A 27,822-nucleotide genomic window follows, 5' to 3' on the forward strand; every position below is an offset into this window, starting at 1 on the left:
ACTGTGAAATGAGCAAGTGCACACAACCTCACTTTCATGCACACGTTCTGGAAAACTGAAGACATAACTCATAGTGTTGTGAAATTAAAACAGCAATGACAGCGGAAACAGGACGTTTGCCCTGTTTGACTTCCGAATATGTTCATTTAGTTAACAGCAAACGCGTACGGGATGTAATGCACACTTTAATGGCCACAGAAATGTCTCTGTCAATGTAAATAGTAAATGGACTGTACATAAATAGCTCCTTTCTAGACTTCAGACCACTCAAAGTGCTTTTACACTACATGTCACATTCACCCATTCATACACTGTCAGCAGATGCTGCCAACTTCTCATCATAAGTTAAAGCACACACACACACACACTGGTGCAGTCAATTTAGGGTTCAGTATCTTGCCTGAGGACACATTGACATCCAGACTGGAAGAGGTTGGGATTGAACCGCCGATTAGTGGATGACCCGCTCTACATCCTGAGCCACAGCCACCACAAAATGCTGTCTCATTCCTCATGTGAGCGTTCCAAGACTTTAAACTGCATTCACACAATGCTGCTGACAGAATGTGACAAACAGGAAAACCTCCCATAAATCCAATTTTGTGTTATTCAAAGATGGAATAAAAAGGGAACATCAGCCCGACAGTGGCTGAGTGCTGTCAGCAGCCATGACGCCTAATGATTTTGCCCCATCGTTAGCTGCTAACGATTTTTGTACCCGCACCCACCCAAAACATGGTAACACACAGCCAGACTAAGTAGTTCTTTTGGTGGTGTTTTGGCTAATTGAGCACTACAGCTAAAAGCTTTCCCTGGAGTCTGCGTCATTTATGATGTAGAGCATCCTCTCTAGAGTCATTTTTCCCTGGGTACTCATCAGCTGTTTTATTCCAGGTATAGTTTTTTTTTCTTTTTCCAGCTCTGTTGCCTCACCTCCTTCTATCATTGTCTGTGATTCTTCTGTCCACATATCTATCTTTGCCGTTGTCTCAAAGGCTTATCCCTCTGCCCAGTTAAATGAGGTTTTAAGGCCATTAACTGATCCAGGCTATTATACTAATGCACCAGGGGTGTTCCAGATTTGATAAATGATTGGAAAGAGATAATGAGAGTTATATAGACATCTCGTGTTAGCAGTGGTACGAAGAGAGAGGGGGGAAGAAAAAAAAAAGAGAAGACAAAGAACATGGGATGTCTTTTTTAAAGAAACACGTTTATCATCAGGTTTACTTCCGGGTATGTGGCATTATGGGTCAATGATTTCCAGCTGGGGTGTATTGCTTAATAAATGTGCGTGCTGTATTAGTGTGTGTGTGTGTGTGTGTGTGTGTGTGTGTGTGTGTGTCATTGACAAGTCTGGCAGCACTCTCAGTACTCAGACAGGCTGTTCTTTGTGCTGTGTCTGATGTCATAATTTGTCTGACGTATGCTTGCCAACAGGAACCTTCGGTCAAGAGAAGCTTATGCCTCTGTGTGTGTGTGTGTGTGTGTGTGTGTACACGCGCGTGCTTGTGCATTCTCATCAACGCCCTCATCCAGACGGCACTTTCTTGATTTATTGTTGTCTTTGGGAGCAGGAGGGAGAGGCGGTGCCATTGGAGAGAGAATTAATAATGCACAGGAGTTCAGGACGGTGGCTGTCCAGACTCGAGCTCTACAGTTGTCAAGCTGGTCACGGTGTTCGCTGTGCAGCAGCACAGTCTGAGGGGAGCTCAGACACATCGTGAGCAGCAGAGAGAGAGAGAGAGAGAGAGAGAGAGAATGCGGAAAAGATCAGAAACTGTTGGATTATGTGTGGTTAAATTGGAACGAGACATTCTGGACGGGTAGATTAAAAGATCATTTAAGAATCAATGGGTGATTACGGGAGTGAACATGCAGAAGCGCCTGGCGGAAAGCAATGCGCCATGCAACCCGTGGAGGATGTAGAAATCTACAGACACACTGCGTTGATTAATATTAATAGGAAAAGCACACTCCGCACCTGTCTGTCTCTCTCCCTGTCTGTCTCTCTCTCTGAGAATATTCCCTCCTCTTCTTCTGTTCTTGTTTTTGTCTCTGTTATTAGTCTGTGAGTGGAATTCTGCCACAGGTTTTATTCTCTGGGAATCCACAGACGCATCCTTCAGAGAGCTGCCAAACTACCACAGGCAACAAATACAGTTTGAGGTTTTGATGGTATAGTCCCCCAGCTCACACACACACAAAATAGTAAGTTGATAATTTCATAACATGTGACCAAAAGTGCTTTGACCGTTAGTTTGACAAATACGGTTTCAAGCCCTTATACCTGATGAATATTAACAGGACTTTCTAAATATTTATTTCACCGTCCTGTAATTGCAACCTTCATCTTAAGGACTTGGATCAAACAAATGAAAATCCTTAGGAGAAAAGGTGGAGAAAACACACGATGAAAAGGTAGGAAAGAATGAAAATAACTGTGGTCAAAGAAAAATGAATGACAGAGCAGCGGCAACAGAAGATATCTTTGCGGCTGATGCAACAAAGTAATGCTGCTGGATCATGTACAAACCCAAAAATACAAACTTAATGATGCGCTTTAGGAATTATTTTTTGCTTTTTTGGTGAAGTTGCCACCCAGCATGAAGATAAAACCTCTTTTGTTTATGATATCTTCTCATACATATCTTTATGTACTGTATTATAACCCAGAAGAATATAATTACCTCTTTGCAATTCTCTAGTGTACAATTTCAGATTTTCCTAATCACCCTTTTTACCACTTTTTTTGTTCTGCTGCCACCGAAACACAATATAATCTTAGCATAACACTAGTATTAAAAAAAATGATGTCATCTTTTGTGATTATTCTGGTTATATGCAGTGCACTGCCCTGTAGTGAAAGTACAGTGTACCAATACATGGCAGATCTTATTATAAAGTAGTTATACTGAACATGTTTGTGAAAGGTTGCAAATATTTATTTAAGTCTAATATTTTAGTCCACACAAACCTCTGAGGAAAATATCTGGTTCTTTAGTTACTAAAGGCTTCATGGACTGTATTCACCAGCTAATTTCTAACTCTTCTGTCAGCTCTTTGGTGCCAGGCAAACAGGCTACAGTTGGTTTTAGATTTTTCTCTTAAAACAGCGGCATACTGCCACTGCTTGAAACAAAGTAGGTGAGAGCGTTGAATGAAGCCGCGGTCCATAAAACCAAAACAACATGCTGAGCGGCGGCAAAACGCTCACCTGAGCTGAGGAAAAACTGCAAAATAACTTGGTAACTCAACTCTGGGTTTATCATTATGACATATACGCTTGTCATACGATCCATGTGTCCAGACGTTGGGAATTAAAGGCTTAAATTTCAGTGCCCACTTTGTCCTCCTGACTTGCTGTTGTTTTTGTGGACGGCCTCGTCGATGTAACCTTGTCTTAGAGGATTAGGTGATGCTGATTAAAACCATGTTGTTGCTGACGTCAGAGACAAGCACACGTGTGACACCTGAAACTGAGGTGAACATGTGGCTGTGGAAATTAGAGTAACTAAGTAAGGTTAGGTTAGGTTATGTGTACACATGTGTGTGTGTGTGTACTTGCATATACATAGGCACCTGGGTATTTATTTTTGATTTATTCCCCCCCTGCTGTACTGAATTATAAGCATCAATAACATTCTGCCATGTCATATAGTTATATTATCCTAAATAGAAGTTATTGTGTGTGTGTGTGTGTGTGTGTGTGTGTGTGTAGTACACATATGTGTGTGTCCAGGAGCTAAAATATGGCTGAAAGATATCTGGTGTAATGAGGCCAAGGTGATTTATAAGTCCAGAATGCTCCATTCCCCCAGCAAGTACATGCACACATGCTTCAGAGTGAGACCGTGACAGCTGCTTCACTTTCTCTTAATTGGTTGCCAGTTAAAAAAAAACAAAAAAAAAAAACATGAAAGCGTGCTTCCTCACAGCCAAAACCAGGCTAAAGCAAATTGTTTCAACTTTCAGAATTAATATTTGGTAGTGAGAATACTGTATGTCGAGACTGCTTTACCAGAACTTACCAGAACAAATACCCTGACACGTTGCAGCTTTGAGTGAAGAAAGAATATTAATTTGTTTGGGTGCGGAGGCTTGCTGTGAGAACAGACAGTCCACTCAGTCTCCTGAAAAGCTATAGGATGCGAGGGGGAAACAGGCAGATAAGAGACAAGGAGGAAGATGGAGCAATTGAGAGAGCGCGTGAGAGACAGATCGGGGTAGTCTGTTAGCATATTAGTGTCTCAGCGGAGGACAGGCAGACAAATGAAGGTGGAACAGAGTCAACATGAGTGAGCCTCGTAGTCATACACTAGCCAGAGGGAGCGCTGCTTTGGATCAGACAGGCTCACCATTAACCTGTACTGACACTGTTTAGACAGCGGGGAGAACGGCAGAGAAAAGAGGCAGCAGAGGAGCCAGGACATTAGCATCACAGGCAGTGATCGGTGGGGGTTTCAGGCTCAGGCAGGACTGAATTGTTGAGACAAGAACAACACAGCAGCAGATAATGGGCCTTCTGGTGAAAAACGGAGAGGGATAGGACTATGTCATGGTGCTGACCTTTCTGAATGCACAGGAGTAATTCCTCATTAGGCATAATAATTGCGATTTCATTTCAATAATGATAATACTTGACCCAGATTACGTGTTCACGTCTATATTTATCTCCAAAATCGTCTACAGTCTACAATACTGATTACAAAGATGTAGTAATGATGATAGACATCAGGCGGTTATCCAAATCAGATTGCTCGGTATTATACGGGACTTTGGAGCAACACGTTACATGTAGTATCCTGCAACTGCGAATGATTGAGCAACCAAGATAATCACATTAAAGCCTCGCCCTTTAGAAAACCAGAGGAAAAGAAAAACATTCCCTGACAAAGCTCATTTGATCCATCATCCTGGTGTGTTTCTTTTCCTTCTGAAAAAAAGGCAAGACAATTCCTGCATTCAGTCTGATGATTTATGTATTATGATAAACTTTCATTCATGAATGTTAATAGTTATTAAAGTGTTGCTGCTGATCGGTATTCCAAAATATATCTGGATGTCAGGAAGTGTTTAAAACTGATTTAAACTTACAATAACAGATTTTTAGCCACCTGAAACAAACTGTAAACACTGATTTATTGTAACCCTAACCCTAACTGTACCTCACCTGTTCAGCAAACAGTTGCTTATTTACACATCAAGCAGTCATATAGCAACATTAGTATTCATAGGGACTTGCGGTTCAGGCCACTTGATGAATGTAAATGTAAATGTTGACTCTCCTTGTACATCTGTTTTGCTCTACACTCACTCTGCAGCTGATAAAGCTTGTATCGAAGTGCAGAAACCGAAACAATGAGTTGAAAAAAGCTTCGAAAACTGTGTGTTTGTCGTTATGAGCAGTCATTTGATCTGTTGTTAATATATAGAAATATTGATTTACCTTATATTCTAAACCAATGCTGAAATTGTCCCCAAAGAGAGTCTAATAGCGCTGCACTGTCATGGTTAATTGCACACACACACATACACACACACACACAGCTGGAGTTGACATGCTAGAGTCTAGTCACCCGGAGAGAATGTGCCTTGAAAATCAAAAGACATTAACCAATTAGCGCTGATCAATAGTCGCAGCCACACAGGGATGAGCCAGGGTAGGAGCATTGTTAATGTGTGCCTCTAGGCCAATCGGCAGGCTGGGACTTCTGTTGCTCTCAGCCAATGAAAATGCTTGAAGAACTCTTGACATTCTGCTCCTCTCCAATGTAAAGTGCCTTTCCTGCTGTAGCTAGGCAGATCAGGCCGCACAAAACAAATAAAAGGGAGAGATGGAGAGATAGGGCTGAAAGGAGAGGGAAGGAAGGAAGGGAGGAGGGAGGAAGAGTGGGAGAGTGTATGTGTTAGGTCGTGAAAGCAGGTGTCATAGAAGGCCACAGTGGGCAGCAGGTAATCTTACTGAGATAAGCAGTAGCATGACAGCCAACCTTTAATTCCCCATGGGAGGTGGTACTGTGGAGTTGCCGCAGGGTTGGTCTCCCCATCCTCTGAAAATAGATTTATATAAAGGAGGGATTGGAGGGGATGGATAGAGGATGCATTTTGATGGTGGGAAGATTGAGGTGAGAGAAAAAGAAAGAGTGAAAGTGACATAGAGGAGTTCTGCTTTGCACATTCTGCACACACACACGTGAACATACACAGAGCACAGCAGCACCTCTGCACCTCCACTGCTCTGTATTCATGACGAGGAGAGCAAATATCAGCATGGGGAGCTCGGGGTTGTATGGGGGATTGAGGCGGAAGGAAGGGAATAAAGGAAAAAAAGGGGAGTAAAAAAAGAGGAGGAGATATCTAAAATATTACACCTATCAGGGGGAGTGTTCAGTGGAGCACGCGTTATGAGAGTGTAAATTACATTCCCTCCTTCTCCCCTTGGGCTGCCGGCTGCTGGATGGATATAATCACCCGCAGTACCGAGCACCCAGACACACACTGCACCGCCTGTAGACACTAGCAGAATAATAGATAGAGTGTGTGTAGATGTGTGTATGTTTACAGTCACAGAAGTCTCCAAACATGCAGCAACGATGGTATCGGTTCTCCGGCCTGTTCTTTTTCTAAAATGATGGAAAGTATTGACACATAAGTAATTTGTCTCAATTGGGAGGAGATCGATACTGATTTACTGGGCGTCGTAAAACATCCAGCGCCAAGTGAGGCAGCTTCTAAGGTGGTAGGACGAAGGTGAGCGCGGGTTTTCATTAATGGAAATTCCCTTTTAATTTACCGTCTTTATTTTTACTTAACAACTCTTATACAAAGGGATGTCTTCCTGACCTTTTTGAACCTACGCCTCTTCCACCTTGTGGTATAATTTGTCTCAAGAAAAAAATCAGGCCTATTGAATAAAAAGGTTAAGCGCACAACTGAACACTAGAGCTCAAATGATTTGTAGTCCCAGGTAATTGAATCATTTAAGTCAGTTTTCAAGTGAAAATGTTAAACACTGTCTTGCTCATGTCGGGATTTGATGATTTTTTGTTTGTATTATCTAATAGTAAATTGAATATTTCTTAAGTTTTGGTCTGCAACGTCGCATTGAGCTTTAAGAAATTGTGGCGATAAAAGGGTTTTTCCCAAATTTGTTGACATTTTATAGACTTAATGACTAATTCAAAACATAATTACCAGTGATAATGAAAAGTATCCATAACATCATCGGCATGGTGCATCATTCTCTCTTGTTTTCTTCGCTTTGTGTATAACACTAGCAGATAGACAGTTAATCCTCTTTATCTCCACTCTTGACGCTAATTTGTCACTCCATGGGACCTTGAGAAAATAGGGGTAAGGCAGCGAGCGCACAGCTCGGGTCACGAAGGAGGAAAAGGAAAAACCAGAACTGATCGGTCTTCTTTACGACAAACGCAGTGGCAGGCCCAGATGTCAGGGATGTTAGGTCAGCCTCTGTTAAATGAGAGGGCAGCAACATGAGTCAAGGCTCATTACTTCTTTACATTAGGCAACAGTTCAGTTAAACACCATCCTAATGTGCCTCTTTCCATGTCTCTATCCTCCCTTAGGGCCGCTGTTCCAGAGAGAACTGTAAGTACCTGCATCCTCCTCCTCACCTAAAGACCCAGCTGGAGATCAATGGAAGGAACAACCTCATCCAGCAGAAAAACATGGCCATGCTGGCACAGCAGATGCAGCTCGCCAATGCCATGATGCCCGGAACACAGCTACAGCCAGTGGTGAGAGGACAAAAATATAAACAAATGCAGATACAACACAGAGGTTGTGTACACTGCTCATATTGTAGAAGGCCTCACAAGGTCATACCTCTGGTTCTGGTTTCGATCAGCTGACACAAGCTGGGTTTGTTCTAAAGCTGGCAAGAATACTTTAACCTGCAGACTGCTTTCTCTCAGTCAGTTGACCGAGAGCTTTTTTGTGTAATTATCACAGCATGCTTGTATTAAGCTTTAAGATGGTGCCCAATTCTTTTTCAGGAAAGTTTCTCACATATGCAGTAAAAGGTTTTTTAGGCTTCCTCAGGCTGCTGTGTTTTTCCAAAGAGTTGTTCTCTGGTTGAGCTGGCTGACTTTCTGCTGGCTACCATCGGACATTAATGGCACACAAAATGCCTCTTTTACTTTTTTCTCTAAATTACTGAACTGTTGAACTCCGAAAGCCTGCTGTAAATGTGTTGTGCAGTTCCTTTGGTTTTAGAGTGCCTATAACGTGCTTCATGAGATAATCTGGCAGGGTTTCATTGAATTAAATATTTTAGAGGTGCCAGTATCAGTCAATCAGAACAAGGCCAGGTATATAATGCACATCAAGGTTTTGATTTTAAACTTAAATTTATCAGCCAAAATGAGAAGAGAAATTGACAAGGTCATTAAATCTCATTAATGAAAGTTCAGTCTTTCACAACACCACGATGGACACTGTGAGATTTGTTTGGAGAACTCCAGAAAAGGCTACCAAGTTGACCTAGACTTAAGATTTTTTTAATTTATTTTTTGTATAATTATAATAATTTAATTTAATTTAATTTAATTGTTTGTCCAACAAACAGTCTAAAAACCCAATCTAAGTCTAATTTGAGAAGCTGGAACCAGAGAATGGTATTATCAGTTCAAAAATCAATTAAATGATGAACCAATTATCAAAGACAGAGGATAAATCTCCTATTGATTGATTATTAATCAATTGTTAAATTTGTTAATATCTCGTTAGTCTGGATAAATCAAGCGGCGTTTGAACGACACAGGTGTTAAACACTAACATCATCGTGAGAGAATTTTTGTACCGTGATCAATGAATTACTGTATTATTATCATGCTGTCATTAAGACCCACACAAACAGATCCACGCATGCTCACCCACACACAATGTGTGTGGAATAAATTACATCAGAAATTCCTCTCTCTGTGTGTGAAGCTCGCTCTGAGGATTTTCAAGGAGATGGTCAGAGCCACAGTCAGCTATGGGGTGATTAAAACAGCAAAAAAAATGTGAGTGAAGAGTTATGTAACGGTATCTCAATCAGATTTGTAAAAGTGTAAAGGCATACTGAGATTTCTTCTGAATATACATACATTGATAATGACTGGAAAATCATGGTAGTACATGACTTGGCCATGCTTCTGCCGTGGCAGAAATCTAGAAATGTGTGTGGTGATTTTTTTTTCAGTGTGCCTCAGTAGCTATACAGCCTACACACCACCAGTCAGCTGGAGTAGCTAGTGATTGCTGGGCTGGTTATAATTTAGACAAAACCTGGAAAATTGCAACACGGGACAATAAATTTGCTGATTTTATAGTTAGAATTAAATTGTAAAACGCACAGTATATTCCCTGTGGACCAACTCACGCTGTTCACTGGACCCAGCACAGCTACGGTTAGTAGTTGCTTTAGCAACAAGTAAAACTATCCGTTCATCAGGAAAATCAGTAAATCAGAGAAAAAACTCAAAATATTTTCTCTGTAAGATAACATCCAGCTTTGCCAAAGTCAGTTAATAAAGTTATGAAGTTGTGTTTTTGTACGAGTTGTAAAGTTATGTTGTTTTGTACAGTAACCAGTGAGGCCTGGCCCTGGAAACACAAATATGATTATCTGGTTACACACACACACATAAATTGAGATACAGTTAACTCTCCATTCACATAAAACTATTAGTAATGGCCCCAGCATCAGCTGGTTCAAATGAATCTATCTCAACCTAACAAAGTCAATGAGACCTGTCAGTCAGATTTGTCCTCTGTCTTTATGTGAAAGTGAGAGGACTGGTGTGAACTTGTCTCACACTATTCCAAAGGAGCTTCAGATGCTGCATGCATAAACACACGCGCACTCATGCACATGCACACTTAGCCAAAGGCTTATCACCCTTATCTGGGGAAAAGGGGGCTGAGTAGAGAGGCCCATTGAGAGGAACAGTGGAAACCATGAAAGGGTTTAAAGAAGCAATAGATCTCCCTGGGACTGCAAAGCCTTCTCTTTCTGTTTATGTCATGGTAAGAGAGAAAGTAAGGAGAAGAGAGGAGGGGCAGGACAGGCTGACAGAGAAGGACACAGCAGAAGAAGAAAGGGAGGACTGAGTGAGGCGGGAAGAGATAAATGGACAGAATAAAGACAGGTGGGTAAAGTGAAGGAGATAGGGACGACAGCAGTGAGGAGAGATGGCTTTAGACCTGCGCTACAAAGAGCAGTCAAGAAAACAGAACCCTGTTGTGTGCAAAGGGAACAAAGGGTAAGACCGGGCACCAGCTTTTCAGGAATCAGACTTCCTCCATCCCTCCCTTGTGTCTTAAGCTTAGTTTCCTGCCCCCATCCTCAGTATCCGTACCACTATTATCTGCTGCTCACCCACTTTTTTTGTCTATAGCTGTGCCCCCTACATCCATGCACGTAGGAAACTGCTTTCATTTCATGCATAAAACTGTGCAGAGGGTGAAGTAATTAGGCTCCATTACAGCTGGCTGTGAGTGATGATGCTCATGATGCTTTTTATTACAGAGTTGACGTCAGCGCAGCCCACATTACAATTACAATTATATCTATACGCTGCTGTATCACAAACTTACTCACTCACTGACTCACTCATTCACAATAAAAAACCCAAATCTTTCTTAAAGCAAATCTGGTGTAGTTGCTGTGTTGTTGTGTGCATGAAAGTGTATAAAAATAAGTGAAATAAAACCATAAAAGCAACAAGGGAAGGGCACGCCAGTGGTGCCTTCATTCTGTAATTAAATGTATTTCCATGTTTGGGTGGGAGGTTCAGGGAGGTAGGCTTGTGTTTAAAAGTGGTTGCACCAAACTAAACAAAGCCCTGAGTGTGCACAGTGTAGCTGATGTAGCAACCCAACAATCCTGAGCAAATCTGAATTCAGGTTTATTCCACATGGTTAAATTGGTGGATGCAAAGTAGAGACAAGCTGCACGTTTGGTACAAACCTTCAGACTCAGTAACTTATTTCAGATCACAAACAAAGGCTTTTACTGATGTTAGGGTTTAAGCTAAGAAACATGCCACACACACCTTCTTACAAAATTGTTTTATTTAACATTTACCATTATTATGTAATGGTCTCTTGTAGCTGTAGTGGAGTAATAAGTTAAAGACATAAATTAACTATTGCTTGCACGTTGTTTTTAAATTACACAGCATCATTTGACATCAGTTTAAAGTTTAATGTGTTATTTGACATAGCACAGAATAAAAGCACAGAGCATTACATTGCTTTTGATCTTGATTTCTATTCTTGGACAGCAAGTAGTTTTTCTATCTCACTCCTGATGTGTGCATATCCGCAATGTGAATTTTGCATGTGGGTAAATCGTTTTAACTAAAAGATTGTCAGAAAAAGAGCTACACAAACGCCACATGACTGCTGCAACACAAATTGCTGACAGGAGGCAAGCAATGAGATATTTTTGCTTCTTCTCTCCTACTGTGTTAATGCTCAGTTTAACTGAACAGTCTTCTGTCTGAAACATCCAATTATTATTGGAAACGACGTAATGCGAAGTGAAGAGACACTCTACAAAAGGCCAAGGATTACAAACTTTTTACTGGATGACATCAGTGCGTTGTTACTACCTCGTGACTGTGAGTTCTTTCACTGACATCATACTTACTTCAGCCTGACCTTGAGCTGCGAACATCCCAAACTGATATCTGAGATAACCTTGAGCCAGACACATCTACTTTTCCAGAGTACCTTGCGAGCTCATAATTCCTCAGACATTCCAGAGGAGAGCGTTGGAAGAATTAGAAAGTCCGTGTCATTACTCCTGATTTTCTGAGTCATCCCAGAGCAGTGAGGAGGTTTTGGGAGGAATGTAGCTGTCCGGCTCTGCCTGCCGCTGCTCTATTACTCACTATGGCGTTTTGGCAGAGGCTCAAGAGACAATCCTCAGACTGGGGCTGAGGTCAGGAACGTGCAAGGAAAACTTGCAGTGCGCTACGTCAGCTACTCTTTAGCCTCTTACAGAATGTGGACGTTTTCAAACTCCAGTAAAGCACATACAGGCTGTTGTAAAGTATGACCCCCCCGTCTCTCCCTCTACTCCCATGCACACACAGCTTGATGTCTCTCATCCTTATTATTACTATACGTGTGTGATCTCTGGTGTATGCAGCGTGTGATTCCATCTGATCCACGCAGGGAAAGGTTGAAACCACATACAGAGTCAAGGCATCAAGCAGCCATCAAAGAATACATTGCTTTTCCTCAGGTGTAAGCTCATTAATTGTCTATTTTTAGTCATCTGTCCCTGCACATTTCCAACCACCAGTTCCTTTTCCTTGGCTTTTGTTAATTGCATACTCTTATTTCACCATCTACTGTGATACATCCTCAGTGGGTAATTTGTAAAGGAGTGAAGAAGGATGGCATTATGCATGTTGGTAGATGTAATTAAATATTTGGCATTTATATTTATACATATATAGACTTTATGAGAAATCTGAGTAGTTTTTTGCTCAACTCTCTTATTTTGCTTTTGCCCACAGCCGATGTTTTCAGTCACACCCAGCCTTGCAACCAATGTCAATGCTGCTGCGGCGGCGGCCGCTGCGTTTAACCCCTACCTTGGCCCTGTGTCGCCCGGCCTGATGCCCACTGACATCTTGCCCAGCGGCCCTGTACTGGTCACCAGCAACCCCAATGTCCCCGTACCAGCTGCTGCTGCTGCTGCTGCACAGAAACTCATGAGAACAGACAGACTGGAGGTGAGAAACACATTCACACACGCTGACGTAGGCACGAATGGAAATAAATATGACCGCTTAAGCACGTACACGCACACGCACACACACACACACACACACACCACAAACCACACAGATGAGAGGATCTGCATAATTATTTTTCCACTTTCATATCAGTCACAGATTAAAAAATAGATTAACAAAACGCTGGTAAACATTACACACGGTGACGGTCTTTTTCCCAGCTCTGCAAACAGATTGGGCTTTGAAATGTGGGCTGTTCCTATTTGAATATTAAAAACATGGGTTGGAAGGCCTTGCCGCAACAGTTTCTGTTTGTAGACTTTAATTATGTATCTGGTACACAGTTTTTTGTTACAGTAACTACATCCCATTACCATAATATAGTCATTACCCAGACTTAAGCAAAGAGAAAGAGACATTAATGAGAGTATCTCTCTACAAACATTACCGTTGTCGATGCTGCATCCCATCAACAGGCAGGAGACAGCATTGTTTGGCACAAGCTTAAGTTATACTGTATCATTGTGTAATTTTCAGAAAAAAACTTTAATTCCTCTATGAAAGCAATCAGTCATTCGAAACCTGATGAGTGCCGCTCCTCTAGCTGTGTTCAGATAATCATTAATTGGACAGTAAGTCAATCTCATCCATTATGCAGCCCCACCCGGGAAACACTTGCAGCGAAATAATAGGGAAATCGTTGGAGGCAGGCAGGAGGCGTGCGAGAACATTGGGAAGGTTACATTTAAAATGTAACGTCGGGTAGCTGGGTAATTAATGGGGGTGAGGCAGAGGAAGTCTCCGGGCCCCCGACGAATGAGTGGACGACATGCCGAGTGAGGGAATGGGTCAATGACAGGAAAGGGAGATGGAGGGGGTGATGGGAAATCAATTTGTAGACCTGTTGTGGTCATCAGAGGAGAGGTTGGGACAAGCAGAGACAAAGATAACCGAAACAAAGAAGAAAGTGGTGACGGGTGGGAAGAAGTTATAGAGATTCGGGGGGGAAAATGGAGGCAAGAAGTTGTTGTTGCAAAAGAAGAACATGCAGGTTCTGATTCAGACAGAGCTTGATTGCCAAACGGACAAACGATATGAAATATTTAAATTATTGGCAGTAAGGGGGAAAATCTGCACATTTTCACTGTTTTTCCCTTCTAGATATTTAAGCCCGGTGGTCAACACAGACTCTGTGTACTGGTAAATCCGTTTGACTGGTAGTATTCATACCCTAGCCTAATTTGTCAGAAACTAGGTTTGCTAAAAATATCTTCGAGAAAAAGGGCCAGCCATATTTTAGCTTCTAAGTGTGTGTCGTTCAAAATAAACATAGCTGGAATTCTGTGGACCGACACACATACCAGTCGGTAAATATGTTACAGGCTTCCTTGAGGCTGAGAGAAGTTCCTATTTTAGAAGACAATCTAGCAGACTCGCTTTCCCTGAGAAATATGTCTCTTTCTCTTATGGCGCTATACTGCAGCCTCTCAGCGTGCATAAAATCATATGTTGCTTACCTGCAACCATGGTGATATAAATGGCCCAGAGGGATAGTTACCATGGGGACAGAAATATGATTAACAGCCCCTTTATTTGTTTGTCCAACTAAGCACTTCCACTGGTTTAGCTCTCTCTGATGCATGATTAAGTGCAGTTAAGAAAAAACACACTGGTCCACACCTGGTGCGGAGAACATCAAATTGCTTCCGATTAGTCTTCTCTTTCTTCCTCAGTTTTTTCCCCCTACGCCAACCACACTCCCTCCATCCCTCAGTCTCTCTCCTTGATCCCCATCTCTCTGTCCTTTACTCTTTATTCATCAACCACTCTTACATTTTCCTTTCTCTCCCTCCCTTCCTCCCTCCCTCACCCGCCTTGCCAACATCTGCCTGACAACAAGGCAGTCTCTCTCCCTCTCCCTCTCCCTCTCCCTCTCTCTCTCTTTAAAAAAAAAAATAAGACCAGTAGCGGCAGTGGTAATGGTGGCAGTGGTGGGGAATTAATGTGTCTGCATGTGTACTTGTGCGTTCATATGCGAATGTGTGAGTGCATGAGAGACGTGCATAAGAGAAAGAAGAGACAGACAGACAGACAGAGAGAGAGAGAGAATCCTACTCCATCGCTCACACACATCGGTGATTGTGGATGATGAGCTGTCATGACAGGAGACGGAGCAGGGTTAGCCTGTAGATAACGGCATTGGTGGCCTTTTGTCTGGCACCCGTTCCACCACAAATCAAATCCTTTATGCATGCAGACAGTGAGACTGGTAAACAGACATTTGGTAAATGGCTTGTTCTATCACAACAGATGATAGATCGATACAACGTACCATGAAATTACATTTCATTTGGACCAGGATGGGATTGTGAATGCAATCCAGACACAGTGGTGTCTGACTGTGCTCAAACGGAGATCTTAAGTTATTGCACGGCTATTTAAGTGTCAAAATTTAATTCTGGGAAAAAATGCTGCTTCATAATTTATATGTGCGCCCACCTTGTGTGTGTGTGTGTGTGTGTGTGTTATTATGCGTGGGCTGGTGATTACGTCAACCACAGCCTCCCTTGAGGGTAACCAGCCTCATATTTCCCATGAGCCTCATTGAGCCCCCTTCACTCAACATGAGGCAATCAGTCTCCTGACTGTTCACGCAGATGCTGCCCCCTTCTGTCTGTTTGAGGAACAACAACAACACAGCTCATTTGAATAATGGATAAATGTTGTCTGATTGATGAGTCTGTAAACGCTGATTACGGTCCGTTCTGCTTATCAATCAACAGTAATGACCGAACCTGTCATTAAGATTGGGTAGCTCTCTCTTGTAAAGTGATTGTCAAGTTCTGAAATGACTGAACAGATTAATTAGTTCATCAGATGTGAAGTAAAATGAACAGTAACTTCATAATGTGTGTGTTCTGGTTTTGTGTATGAGAGTAAAAATTGTGTTTGTTTTATGTATCTTTGTGCAAAAGGTATGTCGGGAATACCAGCGGGGTAACTGCACACGTGGGGAAAACGACTGTCGCTTTGCCCACCCTGCAGATAGTACAATGATCGACACCAACGACAACACAGTCACTGTGTGTATGGACTACATTAAGGGCCGCTGCTCGAGGGAGAAGTGCAAGTACTTTCACCCTCCGGCTCACCTGCAGGCCAAGATCAAAGCCGCCCAACACCAAGTCAACCAGGCTGCTGCTGCTGCAGCCATGGTAGGTATCAGTCTGCAGAAGGACTCTCAGTTAAAAGCAAATAAAATGTGAGCTAGAGTACGGTTGATTTATTACTACACAAAATTAAGGATAAGCCAGACTTCATATCTCATGTGATCCACTAAAACAAATCATTAAGCTTTTCTAGTTTCCATCTGGGCTCATTAAAGATGACCCGGGTCTGTCTGGGTTTTGAACACAAACTACAAGCACTCTTATTAGAGGATAGAAGCCTTTGATTTTCCCATTTCTTATGGATGTAGTTGTTTGAGTCAACATCTTCTACCCTGTGCTTTTACTCAGTCTCCCAGCACACAGTCCAGTCTCCTTTGTTCCTGCTCCCTTCAGCTCTGACCCAGTATGCAGAAGATACAAAGTCGATGTGTGCTTTATTAGCAGCAGGCTATAATGATCGTGCTAGTATGTGACTGAGCCTACTGCTCCCCTCCTCCTGCTCCTCCTTGTTTTGCTGCTTTGTTAGTGGTATATTTTGCTGTCAGTGGGTATGTTAATTATTTTGCTGAACTGTGAAGACTAATGTACTACTGAACAATATTAACCTTGTTTCTGCAATGTGGTAATACTTTTTTCATAAAGGGAAGCAATGCTCAGCCAATTACTGTATATCACATTATGCAGCACGTATTCCAGAAAGGAGGGTAAGCTTTTACATTAAAGTTATTCTGTAAAGCTAAATTATAAGGCATAATATGATCAGACCTTCCTCCACGTTCTTAACAACATCATCAGTGATATCTATATCTGTAGATTCATTCCTTTAGTCTTATTTAGCTTGTATGTCGCTGGAATTGACCATCAGTGGTGTGATGCAAATTCGACAACGTAGTCTCCTTTTGTTTCACGCATTCATACATTTTAGGAACATACACAGATGAGGGAACAAACAGTGTTTTTTTGAGTGTAATAAAAAGCAGACGCACTAAAAAGCTTTCATCCTAATCAAACATGATCAAGCTCTTCCATATTTGTACAGCACTTTTTAAAAAGTTACAGCGTGCTTAAACTAAGGTTATGAGATATCAATAAAATATATAGTAAAAAGTGACAAAAAATGTTATATTATAATATTATTCAGGAAGTATAGTCATACAGTGTAAAAAAGTTTCTTAAAAAGTTGGAACGCTGTGTGGAACAATTCAAGGCAAGATATGTAGTTTTAACTAAGAAACTTTACCATCTTTGAAAAGGCTCATTTGTTCACAAGCAAGGATATGTTGAGGGTCACGACTTAAAAACTGCAAGAGCAAATAGTCCAAGAACATTTCATTTATCATCCTGTACAATCCATAATATCATTAAAAGATTCAGAGATCCAAGAGAAACCTCTGCATGTAAGGAGCAAGCAATCAACATTAAATGCACATGAACTTCGCTTCCTTCTGCATGAAAAACTGATACCGTGTAAAGGATATAACTACATGGGCTCGGCAGCACTACAGAAAGGTTTAAGACTCTATGACACAAGGAGAAAGCCAGATATCAACAGCATCTTGAAATGTAGCTAATGTCTCAGGGCCCAAGTTCATCTGACATTCCACTCTGACAGTCCGAGTGACATTTCAAGATGTATTTTGAAATCGTGGACTTTGTCTCCTCCGGGCTAAACTTGCGTTTTAATTTCCCAACTTTTCTGGACTCTGGGTTGTATCAACTGTACAACTTAACAAAAGTTATTACAGATTCTGACTCAACATAACGTAAACATAGTGTTATACGGTAATATGGTAATGGTTGTACCCATTTTTTCAGAAGTTGGTTTGAAAACTGGTCTGGGACCAGGGTCAGGATCAGGTGAACCTGCCATTATAGTGAGTTACTTTCAGGGCAACTGTAGTCCTCCAATTTTTGGAGCAGGGACTTTTTTGTGAGCCAAAATGTTATTACCAATTATTTATAGTTTATGTATACACAATAGCCCAGGCTTGCTTTAAATCTGAATTTGACAAATCTAAATAATTGGCTCATCCTCCTTTCTGGACCAGAACGCCATAGCACAAAGTTATAGTTCATGAATCTTCTTCTGACAATAAACTACCTCAAGGGCCATAATTCTTTTCAGTAACCCTACAACCATTAATGTGCATGCCCTAGTCTTGTTATTGTTGTATATTGCATTCCAATGATTTGTTTTTTTATTTGTTTGTTTGTTTTTTTGTTTTTTTTGTGTTTTGTTTTTTTCTCACCAACCCACACTGCACTGCTGCCCCCATGATGCACCTCCGCTTGCTGGTTTATGTTAATGCGCTTGAACCCCATTGGCCCATTGCCATCATGTGCTCGCTGCCTGCTAATTAAGACTCAGTCGGCTGTCAAATCACTGAAGCGACCCCTCGACGCAACTTTTGACCTGGTACTATGACCTTTCACCTTTTAGCTTGGCATGTAGCTGTGGTGTAGTAGATATACTTTTGTAGTTGAAGTAGATATTTAATGATTTGAACTGGGGAAACACTGAGGGGTGATGAACTGATTGTAGTTATTAGTTTTTCAGCATAAATGATATTGTGATAAAACATCCATTTGATTCCTGATTTAAAACATCAGAGACCCCAAAAAAGTAAAGAACTTATAGGAAACTAGTACATCTTTCAAGGTCAATGGTCAGTTCATCACCTTAAGTGAATCTCCAAAGCAAATAACTGGTGGCATGAAAGTGTAATATTTTAGTGTCTAATCAGGTATGCTAGTCTTTGCATGATTTTGTCACTTCCCATATTGCATGTGTAATTGTTGAAGAGGTGTCATAACAGTCTTAACGTGGCTTATAGTGTACTATTATCATGGAGCTGGCAGTGCAGCTTTCCCTAACTACATCATTTCTGTTGGTCCAACAATCAATACAATAACTTGTACTGTACTTGCCAATATCTTCAGAGAAAGATCTAGTTATGCCTTAGCCTGCAAAATTATCATTCTTTATGTTTTATTCCAAATCGTATCATAAGGTTCATAACATTGTGCTGAGGACTGTTTTTTGGTTAGATGTCACAGTTTGTCTGTCTTTCTCTGACAGAGGTAGTGTAGTCCACTGCTTGCTTGCCAGTGTTTGTATTAGCTGTTTGGAAGGGCAACTTTGTCTTCTAATGAAATTCTTTCTTCTCTCTGTCCTGAATGTCACTGCTGCCATCCTTTGATTTCCCTCACTCCCATCCCTTTATTTTGGTGTTGTCCCCTCATCAGGGGCTCCCTCCCGTCTTGCCTCCTTTACCAAAGAGACCTGCACTTGAAAAAGCCAACGGTGCCACCACTATGTTCAATGCTGGCGTATTCCAGTACCAACAGGCCCTGGCCAACATGCAGTTTCAGCAGCAGGCTGCCTTCATACCATCAGGTAAGGAGCTGAGCCTTCTTTCACACTTGTTTATGGCAGTTATCTCATTGCTATTGGCTGTCAAATCACATGTAGTTTCTCACAAATCTCCTTGATTATATTTTGGCATCAGCAGTGAGCAGCTGAGTGTTTGTGTGATTTCATTGTTTCTGATGAGGTGGAAAAAAACTTGCATGGACTTAGTCACTCGTGTGTGTACAGTATTTGTGTGGGTTTAGTGTTAGAAGTCAGGGTTGTTGTTTTATTATATGCTATGACTACTATTTTCTGCATGTATGTATTTAGTTTAACACTTTGAAATTGGTCTTTGTATGTGTATATTCCGTTGATATCGGTATTATTAATGGCTTAACCCTCCTCAAAAAGATTTATGAATACAGATTTGAAAACATTTTTTTTTTTTTTAACCACGTCAATTCTCGTGTCAGCACTGTCCTTTACTGCCTCATCTTTGAATAATGATGTCCTTTGGCTTCTTTTCATGGGAATATTCAACTGTAAATCTCTCCAACATTCAGAATTTTGTGGCCTTAACTTGCAGGATCTCTGTCAGGATACATCCAACCACAACAAACTCCACCCCTCAGACAGTTAGGGCAGCTTGACAGGCAAAAGTCAGGGCATCTAAAAAGTGTCTGACTCTGTGGGTGCAGTGTAACAAGGTGAACCGGATGATCAATCAGCTGTTCTTCTTTCTCTTCTGGTTTTTGGCAGCTAGACAGTAAGATGACACAGTTTAGGGAGATTTTATTGACTAAATCAAACTCAAACTACAAGTAGGGGACATGTCTTCCTTCCATCCCCAGTGGAAATCACGACCTTAATATACAGTATGTGTGTATGTGCAGCACACACACACACACACACACACACACACACACACACACACTAAGCTGGGCTGCTCTCCTCTGGCCACTGCATAGTCATCTTACACTGTCCCATATTCTCATCTGACAGCCTAAGAATAGCCTGCCATCGATTCCCTTCTGTGAGCGATTCGGATACTCAGATCCTCAAATGTCCCACACTAGTGGACTGTCAGGTCACTTCAACAGACTTTGAGGATTCTGAAAGCAGGTCATTTGAAAACTACCACGGTGCAAACAGCTGTTACGCTGCTGACAGGAAAATGGGACCACTGGTAGTCTTTAATCTGTCCTTCCATATAAAGGAGCAGTGAGAGTTGAACAGTAAACTGGGGCTTGACAGACGGAGTATGAAATACTGCGCAACTGAGCTATATATCTAAGGCATATGCCTCCAATGCTGTGCAGTACGTGTAACTGCACCAATTGTGACATATGCAAAGCAATGATTAGTTAATACTGGCACATAATCAGATATATAGCCAGTAGATTAACATATTCAAAGCATAAGTTAAATCCAATATGTCTGACTTTATAACGCTTGTAATGAGTTTTCTCGATTTCTTCTCCTCCCTATTCACTCCACTCCCTGTTGCAATGCATGATGGGCAGGCTCGATATTGTGCATGACACCTGCAACAAGTGTTGGTAGGTGCCAGCTTTCCTTACTGATTATCTTGTAGCCCATTTTAGTCACTCACGTGTCATTCAACTCACCGCATAACGTGAGCACATTTTCTCCATTCTGTGAATTTTTAGACTTTTGACATTAATTTAAAATGGCATTATGTAGTCTCTGTTCAGTGCCGTTGACAGTGTGGCTGATAAATTGCTAAAAATCTTGAATTTAATTGTGTGTAATTTCAATTGGAAGTCGATGTGTTGTTATTCTACTCTGCAGTACATTTTTTTGTAGTATGGAAGAAAGCCCTGTTTGCTCTGCCACAGTTCTGTCTGTCACCTAATGCTTGTTGCAGTTCAACCTCCCCTCCCGACCCTTGCTTCATTATACTTCCATCCCAAGCTCCCTAACCTCTAGAGCACCTCATTATACTGTCTGGTTATACATGCAATATAAACATGAGGAGTTTTTATCTGTAGTGGAAGTAGTGGTAGTGGATGTAGTAGTTGCTGTAAGTCTAAGTTTAGTAGTAATTGCAGTGTTCCTTTTTTAGCGAGGTGAAACAAACCCAGTTAACTCACCTCTTTAGCCGAAAGAAAGACTGAACTGAACATCTCAATTTATACATTTGCTAATTAGTTTAAAAAGAAATTTCGGTGATGTTTATTTTTCTTCCTTTATAGCACGTCTGTTGCTCAAATCGTTGGGACTAATTGTTGGAGACAAAACTAAATAGATTTTAAGCTTTTTAATACTAACAGATGTTCTCATGTTTATTAGCATTCTATAGACAGACGTACAAATGATGTGTTGATATAAAAAAGCTTTACATTTCTGCTCTGGTTCAACTGCCGACTGTGTGATCTTTCCCCCCCCAAGTACCCATGATGCACGGTGCTACTCCAGCCACTGTGTCTGCAGCCACCACATCTGCCACAAGTGTTCCCTTTGCAACCGCAACAGCCAATCAGGTTTGCACCTCTCCTGCCTCCTCTCTCTCTCTCTCTCTCTCTCTCTCTCTGGTTATCATCTGTTAGTTTATTTCTTTCTTTAACCTTATGATTCCCACATGCCTGTTAATGAGAAATGCATGAATGGTGCACAAGGCTCATCTCTGACCTTTGCTAGCTTTTTCAGAGCATCTGATACTGTGATTATTTTAATGATTGCAATGCTTATCTTTATTATCAATGTAGGTTGAAGTGCCGTTTGTCCTCATTTACACTGATGCCTCTGTCTCTTTTCTTTGTCCCTCTTTCTTTCTATCTCTCTGACTTGCTCACTCTCTCTCTCCCCATTTCTCTCCTTTCCCCTCTCAATCAGATTCCAATAATATCTGCAGACCATCTGACTAGTCACAAGTATGTGACCCAGATGTAGGAGTCTCAATCAGAACAGTATGTACTGCACCTCTTTGTAACATCTCACGCACTGCACTTAGACCAATACCTTCTGTTATGTGAGCCATTTGCCACAAACGCATTTTTTGCAGTTGACAAAGTTGTTTGTTCAGGCAGTTACCGTCATTACTATTTCTTCTTTCTCTCTACCACCCACTTTATTCAAGTAATGAAGAACTCGTTTGACATTTGGGGAAAATATGCTGAATTGCTTTCATGCCCGGAATTAAGTGAGAAGATTGATAGCACTCTCACACTGTAAATAGTTCGCACTGAAAGAAACATGATCACAAAGCCACCGGAGGTCCATTCATGTCCTGTCAGATATGTCTTGGCCACTGCTGAAGTCTTTTTGCAGCCCAGTCAATCAGGATTCTTTGTTCACCACTGATGTGGTTCTCTTTTATGTCCTCCACACAGCACGGCATGTGAAAAATAGATACGAAGCAAATGAATAATGAATTCTTGTTTAAACCCAGCTCGGCATCTAAAATAATTCCATCCATGTTGGATAATTCTGCACCTCTCGAGTTGCACATGCAGAAAGTACTGGTTCATTTATCTGGAGAGGCAGAAAGTAAGGGTGTCTGCTGCCACAGCCTTGGGTGCTTAGAGGTCAAGATGCTGACCGCAACAGGCAAGTCCGGCTGGGCACCTGTTACATCTCTTTGCTGTTGCGAACTCTAAACACACATTATTGGCCATAGCCACAGTCTTTAGTTTCAATGTACTGATATTGTAGAAAGCAACAATTTAAAAAAGACATCAGCGATGGATGTAGGGGAAAAAAACGCCAACGTAATTCAGGGTATAGTAGAATCATGCAGCATTGTTGTCCAGCATCAAGAGTTGAATCCTTGCCTGTGTGCCAACAATAAGAGAAGAAGAAACATCTGAGCGAAGCTGCATTGCATCTTTTGTCTTTTCTCTCCACGTCTAATTTGCCGGTTTGCTGTTTTTTGTTGAACTTCTTTCCAGATGGAACTGGAGCGTGCTGGTGTCAAGTCCAAGATTAAATGGTCACCCCTCATGCCTGTAACATCGAGAGCGAAATGGAGAACCAAATCTCAATTGTTTTTGGAATAAATCTGCATGTTAACATTAAGGAGGCACAGTTTGTTAGGATTGTTTTCATGTGTACTTCACGCACACTATTACACAACAACAACAACAACAAAGAAAAAGAACATCATTTGCATTAAAGACTGCCTTTCGCTCTGTAGAGGCAACTTACCTTTATTCACCGGACACACTTTGAATGTTAACATGAGGTAAATGTGTGGAGCAGTCATAAAAAAAACAAAAAAAAAACAACAAAAACAATCGGCTGGATTGGTACGTCCATTGACCAAGAATCATGACTTATGTTTTGTTTATTGGTTGTTGGTCTCTGACCTAAATGTGTTCATTTGTTTACACAGAGGTGCACCTTGTATTTCAGTTGAGGTAAAAAAAAAAAAAAGGAAGGGGAAATCTGACTGAACCACATATGCATGCACACTGATTTTCTTTATGATTTTCTTTTGTTAAACCAATGATAAGGGAAATAACACGAGTGCACTCAGAGGCAAAATAGCAACTGAATGTCTGTGAGGTGTCTTTCAAACCTTTGTAGCCTACCTTTCTATCTCTTAAGCACATGTCTTTAACCTTGCAGGCGTCCCTGTAAAGTGCCATACATCTCAAAATACATGAATGGTATTGAAGCAGTGTTACAAAGTGTTCAATCAACAATTCCCTTTAATACGTCTATTTTCTCTCTCGGACAGCATGTAGTGTCCAGTGTCGTGACTTCCTGTCATTACCTGTGATTCCCAATAGCACCACAGCTGATTGATTACCTTCCCTAAATTGTCTGCTTTACTCAAATCTTCTACTGAATGATTTTTTTTTTTTTTAAGACTTTGTTCTTGATTTGACAGGAAACAACTGGATCTGTGCTGACAGATCTCTCCATGATCTTTAAGTCTATTGACTCTAAAAGTCAGATGAGTTGTAAGCAGGGAGGTCTTGGCCAGCGCGAGAGACCAAAGACTCTCCTGATGATGGATAGCTTTGAAACAACAGGGCGATCAGTTGGTATCCAAACTGAAGTCAAAAATCGACGGTGCAACTGGTGATGGATATGTGATTTGTATGACATGATCTGTTTTTCATGTTTGTATGGTTATGCATATTTTAAGGCAGACTGTCAACGTAGATTCAGTGTAGTGTATATATAGTCTGACATATTTAAGAATATTTGTTTAATACGTCTACCTGAGAGCTGTTTTCAGATAGTCAGCCAAAGTCTTTTTGTGTCACTGTTAAACTAGATATTGTAGGTAGAACTAGAGGGACGACATTTCTGAAACACGTGGGCCGTGTTAGCGAGCCCAAAGGAAGATGAGCTGTAAAGAGTAGATCTCTAGAACTCTTTGTTTTCGTTGTGTTCTGGGTGTTCTTCAGGCATATTTAATTGGTGGATAGTACAGGGAAAGTGGCAAGAATATAAACGATTGTATTACTCATCCAAAGCCTTAGAATGTACCATCGGGTCAGCACAATGCAACATGCCATTTTGAACCATCCAGTTGCCTAATCCACGCCATATTGACACATACACACACACACACACACACACATACACACACACACCTACACACACAGAGCACTATGTAATTGTCACTTTTTTGTCAGTGTTTTCTTAACTTCCTTGTAGTTTTTTTGTTTTTGTTTGTTTGGTTGTTTTTTTTCTTTAGATGAGGAGTGTTTTACATTATTTTGTTTGGATGATATTTTGATATTTAGTTCAGATTTTCAGTTTTGCTTATTCTATTTATCTTTCTTACAATGAATATAAGGTAAAAAAAAAAAGAAAAAAGGAAAAAAAAGTGTGTGTTTGTGTGTTCCTCATGCACAGTTTCCTGAAATTCCATGTAATGTTAATTTTAGTATGATTATGATTGTAAACTCAATATTTTCTACGTTATGCATATTGTTGAACTGTATGCATATTGTTCATTTCTCTAGTCCTTTTGTGTTCTTTGAACAAAGATGTTTTATATGAGTATCTAACAGTGATGAAATAATAGAACAGAGAGGCTAAGTTGTCACTGTGGCAACCATCGCCGATAACCGAGTAATATTTTAATGATTGTAAGGTTTGTAACTAGTCATATAAGAAAAAAAAAGACTATTATAAAAAATCTAGTTCTTAGATGTTTAGAGTAAAGATGTTATTTTCTACTGTATCCATTTCAAATAGTAACTATTGTTTTAATATTTTTACTCTCCCTGGAAATTGGGCCATGTTGGAAAACAAGCTGCATATTTGATCACTTTTTCGGGGGCGTTGCTGGCGGGGTCAGGTGAACGTGGTGAGTAAGGAACTGAGTCGTCACACTCATCTCTTACTTAGCCAACTGCAAACAACAAGGGTGGGTTGGGGAATCTCGAGGCGACAAAGGTGATAAAGGTTGACTTTTTTGCACTTCTGTACATAGTCAAAAAAAGAGAGAATCATGTATATTGAGATCTTATTTTGAATAAAAAAAAATAATGTCTATAATGACAAGGAATTTTGCTAGGATAACAAAAAAAATCTTATGAAAGGCTGAACAAAATTGCTTGCATCAAAAGGGCACTGAGTTCTCACTCTCCGACCCCTTTCAGAAAAGGCCAAGTGTTGCTCTTCTTTTTTGTCAGCAGCTTGTAGTTTGCCAGGTAACCTTCCGGAGGAGGCGTCCACTAACCTCCAGCGTAAGGGCCTGACTGGGTTTGTCTGGTCCCCTAACCTGCCTGTAGTGACAGGTCTGTGTGTCATGGCCACGCCCTCCCAGGCCCAACAAATCACAACACGTCCTGTCTCTTTACTTTACTCAGAGAGGAATGCATGTTAAAGGAAATACATATACCGTTTAAAAAAAAAAAAAAAAATCACGACAGTAATATTGAATAAGAAAACATGTTACACAGAAAGATGTATTTACAGTATACAATATTCTATCAATGTAATGGAATAAAATATATATAAAAAATACAAAAATAGAATAGTGGTTTATTTAAAAAAATAAATAAAAAAAAGATTCCTGAAAATATACTCACTAAAGTTTTACCACTTGGAGAGTTAAAATACATGCAACACAAACACCATAGCTATAAGTATGTTCTTTATGTTTATGTAAGCTGTGCTTCTAGTAGATGAAACTGACCAAACAGGAATGTAGTTCAACATCAGGGGCAGAGTTTAGGAATCATTTCAGACTGAAATACTGTTTAGTGGTTTGGTCATCAAGTCGTTAGTTTGAAATATTGTCCTGATCATCTTTGTCATCTCTCATCTCCTACAAGCACGCATGCTTACGTTTATAATATAATGTAAACTGAACTTTTTTTTTTTTTTTCATTTGTTGTTTGTTTTTCTCTGCTTGTAGTGCTAATATGATGTATTCTGTCTTCTGCTGCAGTTTGTTTCTGCTTGTTTTACTGCTCCAGGCCCCCTGAAAGAAATGTTGGCTAGCTCACCACCTCCTCTGAAAAGCACCTGTAGAGAAAACCCTCGGATTGTCAGAGTCTAAAGCCATAAAATATAATCTCATTAGAATGAAATGTGTGAGAAGAAACCCGGAAAGACAGAGGTGGGAAATTGTACCTTGTGAAGCTGGTAGGAACGTGTCTGCTGGGGTTTTATTAACTACAACATCATGTAATAATAACTGAACTCATGAATGTAGCTAATATAACCTGTGGTGTGCTGTGCCAACTTTGATGGATGTGTGTGGTTAAGGAAAAACTTCATGATACATTTTTTTTCATGGGGCCTGCATTGCTATATTTGATTCTTGCTGTTATGAATAAAAAAAAATGTAATAAAAATTTACAAATGAACTGAAGTAAAAAAATAAAATAAAAAAAATGCCTGAGACATCTTATTTCATACAGGATTATATCTTAAGGTTGTTCATCTTGTGATACATTTCAGAAAATAGTGTGATTTGAGATTGATACCACTCTTATGTGTTAAATACGAAGCTGCAGCTTAGCTTCGCACAAATACTGGAATCAGGAGGAAACAGCCAGCCGCAACAGCTTATCCTCATCCCGGCTGTGGGGGGCTGGAGCCTATCCCAGCTGGCATTGGGGAAGAGGTGGGCTACACACTGGACAGGTTGCCAGTTAATCACAGGGCTGACACAGAGACTAACATCACAGTCACACCTACAGACATTTTTAGAGTTTTAGGGTTCAAACCAAGAACCTTCTAGCTGTGAGACAGTGCTAACCACCTCACCATCATGCCGCCCCCTAAACATACATTTTTAATGTCAGCCATTTTATCCTTCTCTCTCGCAGACACATAGCTAGAGAGACAGACACACACACACACACACCACACACAGACAGACAGGGCAGACACAAGACCACACAAGCATGCACGCACACACACACACACACACGCACACACACACACACACACACACACACACACACACACACACACACACACACACACAAGACAAACGTCTCTCAAAATAAGAGTCCCTTCAAAATAAGAGCCCATTAAAAAGGCAATGATACAGCTTGTTGTATTAAAACAGAAAAAAAAACAGAGAAGTAAAAAT

At 40.8% G+C, this 27,822-nt stretch overlaps 1 protein-coding gene across 9 annotated transcripts in view; it reads left to right on the top strand.

Moving 5' to 3' along the window:
• LOC104927648 (muscleblind-like protein 1) overlaps window positions 1-27,101 on the top strand; it is a 65,588-nt gene extending 38,487 nt beyond the window's left edge. For 2 of the 9 annotated variants that reach the window (XM_027279980.1, XM_027279979.1), the window contains exons 3-11: window positions 7,593-7,763; window positions 12,543-12,761; window positions 15,740-15,979; window positions 18,297-18,350; window positions 19,181-19,331; window positions 20,810-20,845; window positions 21,699-21,790; window positions 22,143-22,216; window positions 23,198-27,101. In XM_027279980.1, coding sequence (XP_027135781.1) covers window positions 7,593-7,763; window positions 12,543-12,761; window positions 15,740-15,979; window positions 18,297-18,350; window positions 19,181-19,331; window positions 20,810-20,845; window positions 21,699-21,790; window positions 22,143-22,199 — 1,020 coding nt within the window. In that variant the 3' untranslated portion in view covers window positions 22,200-22,216; window positions 23,198-27,101. The remainder of the gene's footprint in view (window positions 1-7,592; window positions 7,764-12,542; window positions 12,762-15,739; window positions 15,980-18,296; window positions 18,351-19,180; window positions 19,332-20,809; window positions 20,846-21,698; window positions 21,791-22,142; window positions 22,217-23,197) is intronic. The other 7 variants (XM_027279981.1, XM_027279982.1, XM_010741771.3 and 4 more) reach the window with 7 other exon arrangements.
• Window positions 27,102-27,822: the final 721 nt, after the last annotated feature.

This window comes from Larimichthys crocea, chromosome VII (genome assembly GCF_000972845.2).
Source record: "Larimichthys crocea isolate SSNF chromosome VII, L_crocea_2.0, whole genome shotgun sequence".
In the NCBI taxonomy this organism is placed as follows: Eukaryota; Metazoa; Chordata; class Actinopteri; family Sciaenidae; genus Larimichthys; species Larimichthys crocea.